This window comes from Aythya fuligula, chromosome 2 (assembly GCF_009819795.1).
Source record: "Aythya fuligula isolate bAytFul2 chromosome 2, bAytFul2.pri, whole genome shotgun sequence".
NCBI lineage: Eukaryota > Metazoa > Chordata > Aves > Anseriformes > Anatidae > Aythya > Aythya fuligula.
The window spans coordinates 26,268,004-26,287,045 of NC_045560.1; the positions used below are offsets into that span (position 1 = coordinate 26,268,004).

General features: G+C 38.6%; 1 protein-coding gene across 7 annotated transcripts in view; it reads left to right on the forward strand.

Annotated features, from left to right (window-relative positions):
• DYNC1I1 (dynein cytoplasmic 1 intermediate chain 1) overlaps positions 1-19,042 on the forward strand; it is a 188,827-nt gene that overhangs the window by 24,339 nt on the left and 145,446 nt on the right. For 4 of the 7 annotated variants that reach the window (XM_032181029.1, XM_032181027.1, XM_032181032.1 and 1 more), the window contains exons 6-7: positions 12,877-12,936; positions 17,403-17,518. In XM_032181029.1, coding sequence (XP_032036920.1) covers positions 12,877-12,936; positions 17,403-17,518 — 176 coding nt within the window. The remainder of the gene's footprint in view (positions 1-12,876; positions 12,937-17,402; positions 17,519-19,042) is intronic. The other 3 variants (XM_032181031.1, XM_032181034.1, XM_032181033.1) reach the window with 1 other exon arrangement.

Below are 19,042 nucleotides of genomic sequence, written 5' to 3' on the forward strand. Positions count from 1 at the left end.
TGCTTTTCTTTCTGCAGCAACTTCATCTGTGCTCTTTTGATTTCTAACTTGCATATTTTGCAGCCCATATGTTTAGCTACCTGATTATTTTGTGGGCTACCACAAAGGCAAAGATGATAGGAAGCATTCTGAATCTTCTGGTAGCTGCTATCAAAGAGTGGTTACTTCAGTGTAGTCTTCTATCTGCGGTAATATAATTCAAGCATCCAGGTTGATTATTTCATACTATTTCTCTCACAGTCCATTAGTTTTGGTGTTTCTGTCTAGCTACAGCTATGCGTTCTATAATTGTTGATCTTGCTTGGATTAGGGCACTACATAATACTTAGTTTAAATGGTTTTTACATGGATTATGTTGTTGCTCCATTGACAGCACAGTTTTTGAAATGCATTTGATGCATTGAAATCGGTTAGCTTCCTTCAGAGCCTGCAGTTTATTTGCAGTAAAGCTTTGCAGGGTCAATCCTTGTAAAGATGAAGCTGTAAATATTTAATGAGAGATAGTGAGAAAATAACTTTGAGCATAGCATTAGGTAGCAAAGAAAAGAAAAAAATAAAGGGAAATCAAATCTTTCAACGAAGTTCTGTAGCAGTAATGTGCAATTTCTCATAGGAGTTAGACCACTATGTAACCCTGGCTGTCTCATCATCACTGCAGTTTTTTATTTCTAAGTGAAAAGCTGCAGCCATCCTAGGAATAGAACAGCTGTCTGTGATGCTGGAGGGCTTTTCTCAGGGGAGCTGTATCGCCTTTGGTTGGGGCTGTTGGCATGCTTTTTGTCCACTGTGTCAGTTCATCTTGCAGTGACTGTGACCTCTGAATGTGTCCCCAGATTGTGTTCCAGACAGCACAGTAGCAGCTGTCACATCAACTTGGATGTTCTTACTGACAGGGAATCAAGAGCATGTCTTCTGTTCTCTTACTCTCTTTTGAAGTTTGCTGACAATATTTGTCTCCATCTGTGTAAGTTTTCATCGAATGTGACTCTGAGTTTCTTCCATCTACTGTGCATGCTTTGAGCCCCTTGGGTATAAAAAGAATACCTCACGATATGTTTTCTTTCACTGTCTTGATGTCTACCCTCAGTTTGTATTGACCTGATGCAGGGAAAAGCAGATGTAATTCCAGACCTTTTTCTCTGCATTGTGGTATTTACTCCTTTTTGTGCAGTTATTCAGTGTTCTGCTTTTATACAATGCCTAAACACACTCATTGGATTTAACTCTACATTGCATCATGTCTGAATCTCAAACACAAACATTTCTTCTTTCTCAGATAATACAGTCACAGGGAAGGAGGTAGCTCTGGAGCATCTGGGCACTGAATGAGTCAGTGCATGGCACTTACTTAAACAATATATTTACCCTTTTGCAGTTTTGTGTGTAACCTTGCTCACTGTCAGCCAAGTCAAAAAAAGGTACATCGAGTTAATAAGCATGTCCTTTGCCACGTAACAATTAAAATCGTAAAGAATTTTTTTGCTGATCTCTCGTAAGTGTATCCAAATGTCACTGAAGTCTTTATGTTCTGTGCTTTTCAGACTTTCTGCCTGAAAAAACAGACTTTGCAACTCAGCTTTTATTTTCACTGTTTTATTTTTAAACAACTCCTTACATAGTCAGTAATAAAACACACTGACAAGCTGAAGAAAGGGTACCAGGATGCCACTCCCCTTTTTAGATGCCTGCTTTGCTGTTTAGACACATGCAGAAGGCAAAGGAAGAGGTTGGATCCTGTTCTCTAGTTCAGTTGTACAGGAAGGTTGGGTTATTGTAGTGGATTGTCTTTTACAGTCTCTGCAGCATGTTTTCTGTAGTCTCTTTAGGTACAGAAAACATCTCTTATAGACCATAATAAAAACACATTTCTGTAAGATCTGCTAAAACCACTGCCACATAACCACATTGCCTAGGGCTCAGCTACTTTATCATTAAGTAAGTGCGTTTGACAGGTTTTCTGCACTGATGCTGTTCATCATTGCTGCTTAGCGTTAAATTCTCCACACTTCATTGTGTTACCCATTTCACAAATGACAGGGATCCTCCATAAATGTGACCAGTACAAGTGGGTCTATGTTGTGTTGCCCCAGGAGCAGCAGCTTTAACTGTTATGAGTATCAGATTTATTTATTTATTTATTTTAAGACCAGTTTATATGTGTAAAATGGCTTTTAAATGGCTGTTTTACTGGCATACATATTTCATAAATGTGCTGAGCCAAAGGGAAGCACGGAACAATGTAAAGATTTGAAGAGAGCTGCAGGAAAGACCAAGGGAAAATAGCTACTTTATGGTGATCTTCACTTGAATGGTGTTTTATTCAAAAAAGAAGGTTTTTGACCCTAGGGACTGTTGTGCAGCACAGACATGAATCTGAGTGGAGAGTCAACAGAAAGGTTTGTCTGGCGGCTAGAGGCACATGAGGTAACCCGTGGGGTTGTCGCTCTGTTTTGGTGGGTTTGGGTTTGGGATGGGATGTTTGTCATTACAAGATAAGGCAGAATTATACATCCCAGCTGTTCAATTTTCTCCTGTATTTACCATGGTACCCTCCTTGGGATCTCTTGGCACATGAGTTTCATCTTGCAGTTTCTTTCAGTGTTAGAGGCCAAACTGTGCCTTAAGTCTTCCTGGCCTGAATCTTCCTGGCGTGTGTGAAGCAGGAGTGACCTGGGGGCATCCGAGCTGCCTCAGCTATCATTGCTGTAGAAATTCACTGAAATTCACAGAAATTCTCTGCTTTTTAAAGCAAAGCAGCAAATCTCTCACATTTCCCATTTGCAACCCATTTATGTGACAGGAGCAGTGCTGGCCAATCCTTTTCCACAGAGCACAGACTGCTTGGCATGAATACTGCATGGAGCTGCTTGCAAACGTCGGGGCTTGCCCTATATAGGTCCATACATACAGCTGGAGGAAATGGTGGGTTTCTTGCATCCTGTTCCCTCCTTTTGTGCCTGCACAAGAACAACCATAATCCTACTCCTTTACATTCAGTGTATATTTAGCACAAAATTTCTGAAGCCTCTCCCTGCCGATTTTTTTTTTAGCCTGTAAACATAAGCAGACACCTTCGGGACTGATATTTGGCAGTCGCTTTCAAGTGTCTGCACATCTGACCTAGAAAGCAAGGAGTGTTTCTCAGTGCGTGCCAGTTACAAAGTCAGAATGGTCCATATTAATTAGAATCATCTGCAATCCTTTTAGCATGTGAGCCTGTGGCATCATTAAGGATTTTTGTGCTTTCATTCCTGAAGGATGGATAGAGTTCAGTCCTCCAGATCTTTGATTATTTTTCTCATTAGCAAGCATCTCCATGCTATAAATTAAAGGAGAAGGGAAGATTGCCATTCCCAGGGTGCTTCATAAAATGCCTTGGAAACCTGAGCCCCAGCTGCATCCAGAAGAAAATAATATTAATGTTTAAAGCCCCACTTAACCATTTAGATTATCAGCAGTAATTATTTTTCTGTAGCTTTTTCCAGGCATATCATGCATATATTTAGTCAGATAATCAGATGATTTGGGGGACTAATACAATAATGCTTTTAGAAAAAAAAAAACAGGTCATTTTATTAATCTTTAAAACAACTTACTTGCTAAGGCCAGCTCAGCCTAAGCAGAATTTCTCTTGTATAGAATCTCATCTTGATTTAATTAAATTTTGTGAGATTATCTCTAATGTTAAACTGTTTAACATAGTTAAACTGGTACAGTTTGTACATGTAGACTTTTTCTTCCTCACAAGCCTGCTGAAAAGCTCCTCAGAAAATACCCATTCACAATTTTATGTTTAATCTGGTAAAATAAAAATAGACTCTGAGTAGCTATTTCAGCAACTCCTTTTTTAGGAATTTTCTTCAAGTCCATAAAATGCAAATTCTTGCTACTGGAAAGATTTCACTAAATCCCCAGATCTAACAGTTCTAAAGCAGAATAAATCTAAGCTGGTCTATTAAAAGTCAGATAGTAGTGTCATGAACATTTTTGACATTTTAACTGTTGATGTGAGAAAATCTAACGTTTTGATAACTGTCATACAGTGAGTTCTTGTTTTCAGTTTTCTATTTTGTAGCAAAAATCTTCTCTGCTGGAAGGATTTTGCTGTTTCTGTTCATACACATAGGTGCAGTATCACAAAATAAATTGTGTAAAGGAAGGAAAGCATCAACTTTTCTCCTAGCTAGTCAGTTACTCTGACACAAATGTGAAAATTTGCCTTTTTTTCACCTTCTTCAGTTGAATAATACCAGACAGTATTGTAGCTTCTGGCCTTCCTGGTAGCTGTTTGCCTCTTCTGAAACACTATGGATTGTCTTTACTAGATTTGATTAATGAGTATAGCCTTGTCCTTTAGGGGACTGTTTCCAAAACCCCCTGAAGTTTTTGAGAAAACTTTCCTTATCTACACATCCTTTTGGATCAAAGTGCCCCAATGTGAGTACTGCAGTTCCTTTAAAGCATCTGCAGGACCTGATAACATTTCTGATCATCTGAGTTCTGTTTTGTTGCTTAGACATATTCTTGGTGTAAAAAATAAATACAAATATATATATTTTTTAAAAAAGAGTTTTCAAACCGCTTCAGGGTTTGCTACAGGAACAAAGTGACTTGTGCCTTCCCCCTCCTGAACATGTTTTTTATTAATGCACATTCAAGATGACACTTCATGCTATCCAGCACTTACAGTAAATCTGTGTGAATTCATAGGCTCAGCAGAAGCTTCTAACTATGTGACCTTTTGTCCTCGCAGATACTGCCTGCTGTTCACAGTGACCCTTCTGGTAAACCAGCATAAATTTCCAGACTAAGAAAGATTTCTGTAGTTGTAGCATAGAAACTGTGAGAATGACAAGGCTCATTACATTGCCAGGAGATCATATCCTGTAAAGTAGACCTGAATCAAAAGGACAGACTTCAAATACATGAAATAAGTTCAGCAGATTGGATGAATTTAAGTTCTGATTTACTTAGCTGAATTCTATGGAATTAAAATCAACAAGGCGTTTGTCCTGTTATATATCCTTATAATTAAAACCACGCCAGAATTGTCCATTCTGATTTAAATTTCAAGTGGATTTTGCAAATTATTAAATACGTTCAGCAATATAGCCTTGATTTAAGAAGGATGTTGAAATATACATAGGTTTTAAATATTACCATGTCTATAATTTTTTATAAATATACCTTAAAAAAAAGAGTTTTTTAAACTCATGCCCTTCTGAGAAGTGCTGCTAAGGTTGCCAGGCAGCTGAAAGACAGTGTTCTGCTCCCAGGGAGGTCATAGTTGCTCTTTTTATTGGTGAAGACTGGAAGTCTGAGGTGTCAGCCTGCTTGGGAGTGTAAATGCAAACCCAAGTATCTGGCTGAGCTCCAGCACTGGTGCCAAACTCCTTGTTTGCTGAATGCATTATGGCATTTTATTTTATGATTACCAGCCCAGCTCTGAATACAAGAATCCACAGTGATGTCTGGCCATTCTGCTATACGTGAGCATCTGCGTGTAAGTGAGCGTCTTGTTGAGAGGCACAAACCCTCCCTAAATGCTGATAACCATCTTGCTTATAATGTGCTTCAGAAAACAAGTAGCACAAGGAAGGTATTTTGTTTTTGCCAATCCTTTCAAAGTGGAACAGATCCGCTAAACAGAGCACAGATGGCACCAGAACAGTGGCTTAAATGCAAAACACCAATTGAGGCAAGTGGCACTTTTCCATCTCTGAGTAATAGCTCTGAGTCTTCTTTTTCTTGATTTTTTTTTTTTTGGAGACATCTTAAGTGTATGACAAATATCAGAAAGTGAAAATTACAGAGGAGAAAATTAAAATTACAAAAATCTAGAATGAAAGGAATAAAAACAAACAGCTTATCTATACACTTATATGTTTTCATACGTGCAGTAGTTTCTCACTGACAGTTTTCTAGTCTTAAATTCATTCTGGCAATGTTCAGACCTCGGGGAAAAAAAGTCTAGATACACAATAGATTACATATTAAACTTGAAAATAATACTGGATTGTAATTTAGGTGAAAATATTTGGTATCATATTGAAGAAATGCATTTAAACATGTCTAAATCCTAGTATTTTACCAGCAATTTTAAAATAAAATCTCACAATTGTTATATCCGGTATTTTTAAGAATACATGAGTTGGGTGGAACCTATTCTTCAATACATTATCCATATGCAGATGCACAGTTATAATGTAAGCAGTGCCGAATCTCATGGAAATTGTGATCTAAGCCTGTATTTTAAGCATGGGGCTCATCTTTGCATCAAAGTAAGAAACAAGAGTCTCTTTATTCTTTACTAGTTAGGACTTTTGCCTAAAAGCACTTTTTTTTTTTTTTTACTGCTCTTTTTTCCAAGTTTGCTTTTTTTCAAGTTGCATTTGAAGTTAGAAGAAAAGAAAGCAAGAAGTAGGTTGCTTTCAAACAGCTTTCACTGCAGGCTTTCAAACAGCTTTCCTGTCAGAGCAGATAGCATCTTGACTCTTCAGCGCGTGCTAGCAGAGGATGAAAGGGAGAGCACTGAATCACACAACCCCAGAACTGGAAGGCTGAGGTTGGGAGGCGCCACTGGATGTTGTCTAGTTGAACACTTCTGCTCAGAGCAGGGTCACCTAGAACAGGTTGCTCTGGCCATGTCCAGTTGGGCTTTGACTATATAAAATGATGGAGACTCCACAAACTCACCAGTACCCCGGCTCTTTTTTCCTCAGAGCTGCTCTCCAGCCAGGCAGCACTTGGCATGCGTGGGGTTTTTCTTCCCCAAGTGTAGGACTTCGCCTTTCTTTTCATTCAGCTTCATGGTGTTGCTGCCAGCCCATTTCTCCAGCCTGTAAAGGTCCCTTGGATGGCACAGCCATCTGGTTTATCAGTGATTCCTCTCAGCTTTGTATCATCTGCAGACGTGCTGAGAGTGCACTTTGCTCTGTCCTATAGGTAATTAATTAAGATATTTAACAGTATTGGACTCAAACTTCACCTGAGAGTACTCCACCTGTGAATGGCCTCCAGCTGGACATTGTGCTACTGACTGCAGCCTTGTGAGCATGGCAGTTCAGCCAATTTTCAATCTCCTCAGTGTCCACTTACCTAGTCCATACTTCATCGGTTTGTCTATAGGGATAGTTTGGGAAAAGGTATCAAAAGCCTTACTAAACTTGAGATAAACACTATTCACTGCTCTCCATAAAACTAGTCATTTTGTAGATGGGTTTATGGTTGGTTAAGCACATTTTCCCCTTCATAAATCCATGCTGACTACTCCCAAACACCTTTACTATCATGTCCTTAAAAATACCTTCCAGGAGGATTTGTTCCTTCACCTTACCAGGGACCAAAATGGGTCTGAATGGCCTGTAGATTTCTGTACCCTCTTTCAAACACAAGTTAGATATGCTCACAGTCCCACCATCAGTGGCCAGGGAAGGAATAGTTTCTTGAGAATGGGGTGGCAGAGAGGAAAAGTACCTGTGCTGCTCCGCTGTGGGGATATAATGTAGGTACTTTAGTGGCATGGTCACCCACCCCAGTTAGCTGGCCTTTCTCCCCAGGTTCCCTGTGGACAGCCACCTCTGACACTGGTTGGAGTCTAGGTTGGGTACTCAGAACTCATATATGGAGCAATCTCCTGTCGTTCTGCTCCTGTGTAGGAAGCCAGTGATGACTTGTTTCCCTGCTAGAGCACTTCCTTCAAGTACCTGAAGATAGAAGGGTATAAATACCCTTGCTACCTTGGACAGGGAAAGTGACAGTAGTCATTTCTTCCCAACATTCATATGATTATGAATGATAGGAAGAAAGCATTACTCTGGTAAGCAAAGGCGGTTTGAGACTTGATATGCTGTGAGTGACTCCCTCTTCATTTTTTGTCTTTCAGTTTGGGAACAGTCTGTATTTTGCTTAATGGGGTTGGCCTCTGATCTCTGAAAACATCTGAACAGTTCAATCTGTGGAGCCACGGCACACTCCTTCAATGTATTTTGGGTTAGAAGGGCACAGTTGTTTTCCACACAAGGGATCATTGTAAGATGTTGCTGTTAGTGCAAAGGAAGATGCTGGAGCTGGGATCTGTCCCATCCAATGGTGTTTCATTAAATAATGAAGTGTATCACCTAGTAGTACCTGGTGATAGGAGATGCTGTAACATGGTATTTATTTTTCTTCAGTTCTGCTTGAAGGAACGATTTGCAATGCAGCAAAGAGATTTCTACCCTGCAAGAGGCCCCTTGGAAAAGCAGGGTTTGCTGTTACTTCTGTGAGTAGCCTTTTTCAAAAGCACAAATTTTCAGGCCTGGCTGCTCTTGACCTGGGAAGGGAAAGTGGGGGGAGAAGAGAAGTCATGCAGAACACATGTTCTGCAGCATCAGCAACAGATGAGGGAGGATTTGATTTTAGCTTCAGGGAAGAAGAGACAGAACAAAGCTGCCAACATGCTGGATTAGGGCATTTACCAGAGCTGAGCTGTACCACAATCTGACCATAATTCAGGGTATTAAATATCCTTTCATGATGAGGTCTTAATAAGTGTATGTGTTGGCACTGATGCCTTACATGTTTCATATAGTATCATTAAGGCCAGATTCAAAGTTTTTTAAATCAGCTGAGAAGTTCTCACAAATTCCAGACAGTTTTAGATGATAAAAGTGATGTTTCATTAATGCATTATGAGGTTGGGAATTTCCTAAAAGAGTTCAAATGTTTTATTTTATTTGTAGTTTATTTGTTTTAGCCTTTTCCACATTTTTAATCTACATAAACAACATGATGCAGTCAGAATAAAACAGTCTGGAAGTAAGGTTCCACAGGGCACCCTAACACATGGCAGAGTGTCTGCTTTTCCTTTGTAATAATAAATACAGAAAAGGGAATGCTTCTGTTCAAATGCCTTTTACTTCCTTAAATTTTGCAATAGCTCCCATCCTCTTGGAATTCTGTTCTGAATATCTCCCTAAGGCTGTGGACATGAATTCAGAATAGAAAAATGTAACAAGTTGCTTTACCATCTAATCTTTTCTTAAATGTGTAACATCTTGGTCTCTTTCTCCCCTTGCTTTCTTCTTGCAGGTTATTCCCTTACTGACTGGGGAGAAAGAAGATGCATTGCATCAAAATGAACTAGTACTTTTTCAGTACAAATAGCTGAAACAGCAGCAGCATCTAAGAATGCTGTCCTAAATTCCTGAATTACTGAGATCATAATACATAACAAATAGAGAATACTAAAATAGAGGATCTAAAGGCATGAAAGCAGAACATTTTAAAGAGAGGTAATAACACCTCTACCTTGTCTACTTAGTGCAAGATCTTAAAGTCCTTGTTCCCTTCATGCTGCTTTAGAACAATCTGTTGTTTGATAATAGTTAGTTTTTATCCTACGATCACTCAAGGGCAGCCGTTGTTCACCAAACGTGTGGAAGGAAGATTGATAGCAGGGCTATTGTTTGTCACTGCGTGGGAGACTTATGTAGCAACCAGCTTTGAAACAATGGGTAGTTCTCATTAAAACAGTGTCTCTGCTTTCTGGGTGATGGGAACAGCCTGATCTGGCTTAGTCCTGGCTGTGACTCCCATGACCAGTGAGTTTCCTTCTGTGGAGTTTCCAGGGTCTCTTTCCATGCCATGTGCACTCAGTTCACCTGAAGAAGGAGGCTCAACTCAGGTGGACTCCAGGAGATTTGTGGAAGGACAGTAATGTGTAAGGGAGCGCTGCTTTTAGCTGCTGTATAATGCTCAAGTCTCTTTTCCCCATTAAAATGTGGCAAAATGCTTTAGATCTCTTCTACATAGACCTGTGCCAAAATCCATTCAGCCTGTTCAAGGGAACTTTTCCCAAATTATGCTCACTCGTACTGAGTGGGAGCACCTGTGCTTGACTGCTGAGCTACCAGTCAAACAGTTCTCCTAGGCCCATGCAGTTGTGTTTGGGGTCTGCAATGTTACTCCCTCTGCCCCTATCTTTGGGTGGCCAAAGTCCCAAAGCCAAAATCAGTTTTTATATATGAGGAAGAAAGAAAAAAAAGAGCAACAATACATAATCATTTTCTTAATGAAAAAATAAATCTTTTGGGAAAGAATTTGTGTACTAGGTTTGATAAAGGTTAACACTGATTTTTCACCCAGATCCAATGGCATTTCACAATCCTCACAGAGAGTTGTCCACAGCAGAACAAACGTAATGATAATACTCATCCAAACGATCAGGGAATGCCATACAATCTGCTCTTCGCAAACAGATTAGCTTTACTTTCCTATTCCAGGTAACAGCACAGGCTAGTTAACAGCATCTCTGTGTTGCCAGTCCATCAAGAATCTGTTTATTTCTTCTCTGGTGTTATTGCCATGGGAACTGGCTATACTGCAGGTCCATATTACATCTCTCCTGTTCACTCACTTTCATTTTGATCTGCAGACATTCTTCAGGTAGCAGGAAGAGGCAAAGGGCAAACCAGTCTTCTTCCTTGAAGCCTGTAGTTGCTCCCTGATTTAAGCGTAGCCACTTGCATCGTGTCTCCTAGGGCAAGACTTGGGACCTGATGATCTGCTACCTGCAGCCTCAGTTTTTGCAATAACGTTGTTCAGCTGAGCTTGGGAGGACAACACAGCAGATCACTTCCTTATTTATTTTTCAAGACTTTTCAAGTTGTAGCATGATACAAAACAAAACAAAACAAAAAAGTATTATTTGGAGTACAAATCTAAGATTTTATTATTATTATTATTTTTGGACTAGGGGTTGAATACATATCTTTGCATTGGAAATTTCCACAATAAGTATTGCTGTGCTCATATTTGGGGGATTTGAGTGCTGTCTCAAGTGTGTAAGGTCTCTAAATCTATTTTGTTCAGGCAACCAGCTGAGTGTGAGGTAAATGTGCTCTCTTGTAACTTGGTCTGGATTCTCAGAGGTGGACTGTAAGGTCTGGGTCTTTGCAGAGACCTGTTGCAAGCTCTTGCTTTAATCATTTGTTAATGGGGTTTTTCTGATGCAATAGTCTTTATTAGTCTTCCCTTGGGAAATTTTGTACATTTGGAAATGAATGGAGGGGGGAAATAACTGAAATGAGTTATGTATATTTTCTTGTAAATGTTTGGAAAGCCTTTATAAGTAGTCCCTAGGCAGCTATAACATTAGAAATAGGCATATGCATAGTGAGTCCTACTGCATGTTACTGACCTTGGTGACATTACAAGGCATTTTCACACAGATAGCATTTTTAATGGTGTGTATGTAATGCATTAGACACTGATGCTTTTGCATTGCATCAGGCATTCAGATCTTTATGTCCGCTTACGTTTCTGCCGCACTTGAGCTACAGTCCAGTTCAAGGGAAAATCATCTGTTTTTTATTACTTCATTGTTTTATCTCTAATCCTTTTGTAATACTGTTTCATTTTAGAGGAGTCTTTCTGTATCATTGTAGAGTCTTTAACGCCAATACACCTCACTATGGATCATGATATCTTAAGAGGAAAAAGTACCCTTACACTGCACGTAATGCAGGCACCTTTTCATTACAATTCTTCATTGTTTTTGTACATGCAGGATGTTGAGATAGATTATCTTTCACTCTGACACAACAAAGTGAATCACATGCCTTTGTCTGTCTCACTAGAGGGTGAATTAACATTGGTAATAGAACGGGTACATTTACTGAGTATAGGAGTGGCAAAATTGTATGGCTGTATGTGATCTATTTCTAATCTAATTGAATAACTTAGTTTATATGAATGATTCATTGGCAGAGGTTGCTACTGTTGCAGAAGGGCTTGTGTAGATTAAACATGGCTAGTTATATGGTTGGGTTTAGCTGGGTGTGATAAAAGTGTATTTTCTGTATCAAAATATTATTCAAAAGAAATGAGTGGAGTTTTTAATTTTGAGGACTATCATTATCTACTGCATAGACATGACTTGCTTGCTTTAGTGTGGGAGTGCTTTCCTTTACTTTAGCCTCTGCTAGTGAGTACAATGCATTATCTCGTGTTCGTATCGCAGAACAACGTGGCCACGAGCCAAACTTTTATTCCTGATGCTGTCACGGACAGTTCTCTTGCATATGATGTATGGCTTCATTAGGAGGAAAAATAAAGTAAAATAAAAAAAATGAGTAGGCATTGTTGAAAAATTCTTGAATTTTTTTTAAATTTTCTGTGACAGTCCCACATGACCGTAGTCCATTAAGAGACTGCCATCATCTGATTTCTCCAGATGGGTCATTCCCCTCTCCCCCAGAAATTTTCTGTGGATGAAAAGAAGTGGAATTTATTTGTCCCAGGTGCCTCCATAACATGTCAGAACTGGTGTCAGTGTGCCATTTGTTTGTGTTGTTTGTACCCAGAGAACTCTTTACAGGATGGCTTACAGTCAGTCTTAGGAGTATACAAAGGGTTAGACTGCTGTTCAGTGGAATTCAGGGCAAGTGTTCAATCCATTTGATCAAAACAAAACAAACAAACAAAACAAACAAACAAAAAACCAAACCAAACCAAAACAACAACAACAAAAAACATGATTATAATAAATTTTGCCTACAAATTGTACATACTGAGTGCATCAACCATAACTGGAGAGTTAGAAGTCTTTCAGGAAAAAAAAAAAAAAAAAAAAAAAAAAGTTTTATTAATTAAAATCTGAAAAGAAACCCAGCTTCTTCCCTTTTATTTACTGATAACATGTAATTTTAATAGTCCTGTCATAGGCTAGTAGTAAACCTTCTTTGACATACTGCAGCTTGCCCTTGCACTTGGAGGTTGAATGTTCTACGTACAGCATGTAACTAATGAGATGGGGTTTTGTTCATCCTTTCAGTTAATTCTGTGTGTTCTTTTTTTCCCCCCGTTGTGCTGCACGGCTGATTACCACCCTAGGACCTTGCAATGGGACACAGACCCCTCAGTGCTGCAGCTCCAGTCTGACTCTGAACTTGGGTATATGTCAGCTCTTTTTGTTATTCATTTATCATTTCTTTGCAAGAATTATGTTGCAAATGCTTCCCAGTTGAGCTGTATTTATGTGATTTTCATTTGCTTTGTGGACTCAAAAAGACCATAATTTAAGTTTCTTTTCTTTACTTTAATCAATAAGAAGCTTCAGCAAAGACATATTTGTGGAAAAAAATAACGCTTTGAAGGAAGCTCATTAAAACATAAGCTGCTGTTTCTGTTGCCTGAAACACAATACAAATAACTATTTCATTACAGATGAAATGTTATTATTGTGGCACTTCAATGTGCATGTACAGTTACACTGCTCTTGTTTGTACCTGTTGATTCAGACTTTTCTTGCTGAATCATTTGCAAGGTACTTTTGCTCCCTCCTTCCTGTCTTTGCCATAGTTATGTTGTTTCCCCCCTTTCCTCAGGAGCTGTATATGCATTTATAATTGTGCACTTAAATATGATCACAGTCCAAGGGTAAATGCCATATTATTTGAGTTGAGGTTAATCAAGCATTTCCTACTTACACTAGGGCTAAGATTATTATTCTTCAGTTTGGGATGGAACTTCTCTACCCCAAGTATCTGGAAAAGTTAGTTACTTTAGATAGAAGAATCTAACTGGTGCAGTTAACCAAGCGTACCAAATTTTTACGTTTTAAAAGATCATTATATTAAAGAACAAAGGTTCGTGTTTGTTGTGAATGTAGTATAGCATCATCAAGAAAATCCTGATAGCATGAACCGTTTCTCTTTTCTACTGTGGGCAATCAAGGAAAGTCAGAAACAATAGCTTTTCTCTGGAAGCTTAGCTAATGTCAGTACTGTGTTATTGCTGAAACTCCAAGTACACAAGTATGGCTTGGTAACTGCAAAATTATGTTTATACACGTTTCTCAATCTGGATCACCTGTGTGATCACTGAAGTTATTAGATTGCATTGGCAAGTGAAAATGCTGTTTATTAGCATCTCAGACTGAATTTTGCAGTCTTTTCCAGATGAGAAAATTGGTTGCTCTGTTTTCAATTACCTTGAAAAGTAGCAAAAGGAGAGAAAATTAATAGTATAGGAAAAACAGCAAGACTTGAAGATATGAAATGCCTACCTGCAGACATATTTAGGATAAATTGTTCCTCTAAAAAGGAAAGGTAAAGGTCCTTCAAGCTCTTCAGAACTTGAGTCATAAGCAAAACCATATCTCTGTGCTGAAGAAGTTGTTCCACTTGTGAACTTACAGTCTCTGCTGTCTGCATCTCCAAGCAAGCATCTTCTGTTTCGACTAGTTCTTGGTGTTTTCTCCCCAACAATTCATGTGAAATTCATTCACCTTTCTCTAGACTTCAAAAAAAAAAAAAAAAAATCAAAGATTTTCTTTTAATTATTGATTGACAGTGCTCTCAGCTGCACTTGGGGAGGCTTGACTGTTGACCAGGAAGGAAGATCAGAAGTATCCGGAGGGCTTTCTAGGCAGGCTTTCTCCACACCCAGAACTGTTTTGTTTGTTATTTCCACCTGAGTGTGACTTCAGATAGATCCAGATTCTGCAACATCACCTGGATCATATGAAAAAGGAAAAATTTCTCAAGCTATTACAGCATACAGATATGTTTTAGAAATCTCAACTACCCTTTCCCAGAAGTTTGGATTTAAAGATGAGCACTTACAGAAGCAAGGTTCCTCAAATGGCTGTGCAAGGCAAGGTGGTTTGACACATGTAAAGATAAGCCTGCATATAGCCACAAAACCTTAATCTTCTAGAAGCAGTCAGTGCAAAGACAGAAAAGGATGTCAATGAGTGAACCCACAGGTATATTCTATAAGAGAAGTCCTGTCCCTTTTGAAAGAAAACTTCAAAACCAAGGCAGAGTTAAGACAAAGAACCACACTTTCCTCTGGTGTCATGAGACTAGATAGAAAAATATCAATACAAAAGAAATCCTGCAGTCAACATGCAAATGATGTGTTTAGCTAAATACTTCCAGAAGATACATCTTTGTCCTCCTGTGGAAAGAGGAACCAATTTTAATGTATAGGCATTAGATACTGTCTTCCTACTGATGCATTTTTGAAAGGAATCCTTAAAGTTTATGGCCTCTCTAAGTTGAATATTCAGCAAACTGTAAATGAAAAGAACTATGAGCATCTCAGATGGAAAGTATGGAAGAGAAATAGAAATAAAACATTTTAATGCTGCCCTAAGGAGAATTAGAGACCAGAACAATTATAGTCCATGTTTGAGAGAGTCCATGTACTGAAAGGATGTTTCAGTTGTCCCTAAGTGCTTGAGAACAAGAGTTAGGCCAACTTTTAGTTAGATAAGAACCATTGCAGGTTGATCATCAGGGTCAAAAAAGAAGAGATGATGTTCCTCCAAGTGAAGACCTCTCTGCCTTCACCAGTAATTACCAGGATATGAGTAACTCTGTACATTTGTACAACCATCAGCAATTACTGAATTATAAATGTTTGAGGTGAAAAATTCGATATATTCTCTCAGCACAGTGTTCTGGGGTGGTAGTAGCTCACATCTTGGTTAACAGCCTACACAGAAGCTAACCCAACTAGCAGTTACATCCAGCTCTCCAGTAGGAGCAATATTCCCCCATCCCCAGTCAGTCAAGGAGATAGGGAATGGCCTCATGTGAAACTGTTGTTAGAATTAGCTGAGATTCTAATTAGGCCTAGATTAAACACGTAATCAAAGCTGATACTTAACCAGTGAAGAAGCTCTTTTGATGAAGGAAGCTTAAGAACCTCACTAAATGGAATCAGTGGTTTGGGGGCACTGGAGGACTGATTTTGAAGGAAGTCTGACCAACCAAGTAGGCAACAGAGATTTTCCATCTGGTGTTGAAGGATAGAAAGCATTTTGCTGGGTAGGGTATTTATTGAAGCTTGAATTCATACAACCCCCTAGTTAAATCAGCTACAAAAATGTAGCAGTACTAAAACATTTGTTAGCTGTTACAGATTCTTGAAGTGTAACACAAGCTGCAGAAGTTTTTCTGCCCCACCCTAGAGGATTTTCAGACAACCATTGCTTTTGTTCGTATTGTAAAGTCACAGATGTTTGTAAGGAGGGTGACTTGTTATTTTTTCCTCTTTTAAAAGAAGATGCTTAGAGCTGTAACAACTATTACTACTCTAATTGTTTGTGATACAGCTGATTCATTCTGATTACCCATTGAACCAAATTGCATTCAGCTTAATAAAAACTCAGCCAGTAAACCAGATTAGATAAATATATAGATGATATAGCACTAACTAGATTAAGAGTTCAGTAGGTGTCTTCCAATGATGACAATTTCCTTTTAGAGACTCATTTACTTTCAGACATCAATCTTAACTGAATACCTAAAGCACTGTAAATGAATTAGATTTAAAAAAAACAAAAACAAAAACAAAAAAACATTGACCTCTGTTCTTCTCACACTCTGGAAGACAGAGGGGATATGGATAATGTGTATGAATTTACTGCTTTTCCAAATTGCTCTTTTTAATAACGTGGCTGTTCAGAAACACTGTGTCTGTGAATTTATCTCCTCTAAATGTGTAAGCATGCTTGCACGTGTTGATCTGGGCGACTGGACTTATTTACTAGATCCATTTATTATTTGCATATTTTTTTGTCTGCTAAAAGTTGGCATTTTTTCCAGTAAAACATTTGCAAGCAAGTCTTTATTTATTCTTCCCTCCCTACAGACAGTCAAATAATATTCAGGAAACAAATTGATTTCCCCAGCACCATTGAGTGAACTGTGTATGACTAAAAGTGTTCATGATCCTGTTCAGCTGGCTCTCTTCTTCTTATCCAGTCACACCATTATTTGGCTTTACTGATATGGTTCATATGGCTTGTTTAAACTTAGGGAAGTAGAAAAAGAAAGCTATACTTGCCCCGTTCCAGGTGTGTCTCAGAGCTTGCATTAAAACTCACAAACTGGCAGCAAATCCACTGCTGATAATTCCTGTGGAAGAGAGAATCTCCTTTATGGAAATTGCTCACCCTGCTCATTTACTACTCTCAGATGGACATCTAACACTCCTAATACAGCCTACTTTACACCTATAATGTCTCTTCCACTGTTGGATATCTCAGACTAAGAATTAAATCTCTTGAACAGGCAGAACATTGTAGTAATAATAGTATGAAAGAGAAGACTGTTTTGTTGCATGTTACGAGGGGCATGAGCAGGTCATTTCTCCCATTTACAGTCCCTTTCAGCAGCACAGTCTAGGTCCAGAGGCATTTACTAACTATATTTTATTATGGCAAATGGTTACCAGGTTAATTTTCTTCACTGTAATTAGGTGCTTCTCATACATAGTGCATTGTGTTTCATCTTAGCAAACACTGAAGTATTTTTTTTAATCCTATTCATAAAAGCAAACACTTTTGTTCCTGCTACTGATTTACTCCTAACAGTAACCTTTTGATGTCATGTATTCCATCTTAGACGCAGACTGCACAAACTAGGGGTGTCAAAGATTACCCAGGTTGATTTCTTACCTCGGGAGGTGGTGTCCTACTCCAAGGAGACCCAAACACCTCTTGCCACACATCAATCTGAAGGTAAGACGATTCCTAATTTTTCTTTCAAAAGCATTTTCTTAGAAAATAAGTATTCAAGTAAGACTAAAAGAATGTAAAAAAAATAATACTAAATCATAATATAGCTACTTACCACATATTTTCTGCAAGCCAGGTATTGTTTATGTGATTAATGGTTGTTCTGGTGAGAATAATTATAATAATGACTCTAAATTCAGGTGGAACCAAACTGCTTTTGGCTTACAATGGGTTGTGCTTAGATAACAGTATAATGAGAACATATTTTCAAATAAATCATTATGAATATAATTTAAACAGTGCTTTATCCCACTTTTTGCTTTTTCAAGGAAATTATTCATTCTGTGCTTTGTAAAGAGGCAGTGATGGAGAGTTGCCCTCATGTATTTGGCGAGTGTAATTGTGTCCCCCTCCAGCAGGTTAATCCTAAGAGAAGTTAGTTTAGCCGCATGTGCTAAAAAAGGAAGCTTATTTACTTTGTGGACAGTCCTGCTTTCTTTCCGCTGACAGTTGTATTATCTGTACTCGTGGAGCTGTTAATTAACTGTTTGTCTTTCCTGCTGACAAATAAACATGGAGGGGTTAGTAAGAGAGTACTGTACTTTAACACTGTACGCTTGCTAGTGTTGTGCTACAGAAAACTGATTGCAGGTAAATTGAAACTCTTTAAACTGAATATGAAACTAGAAATTAGCCCGACATAATTTACATGTTATTACAGTCAGGAAGAAAAAGAAAAACTGAAGAGAGTCTTGGTTATAATTTTTGCTGAAGTTACTGTCAGGTAAGATAGAGCGATAAACACAGTCAGCTTTTCTTCTGCAACTGGGTTTCCATTTTTGCCTCTGAGAGACTAGAAATTAAGACTCTTGAGTTAGATACAGATTCTGCTTTCCCAGACCACAAATTTACCTTAGTAATCCGTTGTCTGAAATGGTGCCTTCATCTACAGCCAACCCAGTTGCTTAGATGCAGCTTCATGAGCAACACATCCTGACAGCTTTGCCTTCTCAAAGGGAGAGGCTGCCTTAGAAGCCTCCCTAGTTCAATCCAGCTCATTTCTGCTCATCTGTCTGAGGGCTGCTGAAGCCCAGAGTGGATCAGGTTTTTCACTGACCAGTGGGACATGATCATGGAGTCATTGTTAGATAAGATGGAGAAGATGCCCTTCCACCCTAACACAGTATCTTTATCCTGTGCAAAAGCCTATGGATACAGGGATTTGAAGACATGTCTTTGTTTTACCTCTCCCACACCTGTTAGTGCAGTACTCAGTACCTACCTGCTTTTCTGAACAGGCCAACCTCTCTTGAGGAAGCAATTTCTTCCATTAAGTTGCTCTTGGGTAGTATTTATTTTTTTTTCCAAGGATTTCTTCAACAGTTACAAGATCTTTTTTTTTTTTTTTTTTTTTTTTTTTTTTCTTTTGAATGGACAAGAGACCAACCTTCCACCCTTCAAGAGGAAAAAAAAAAATATATATATATGTTGCAGTGAAAGGTCGAATGGTGATAAGTGGTTTTGGTG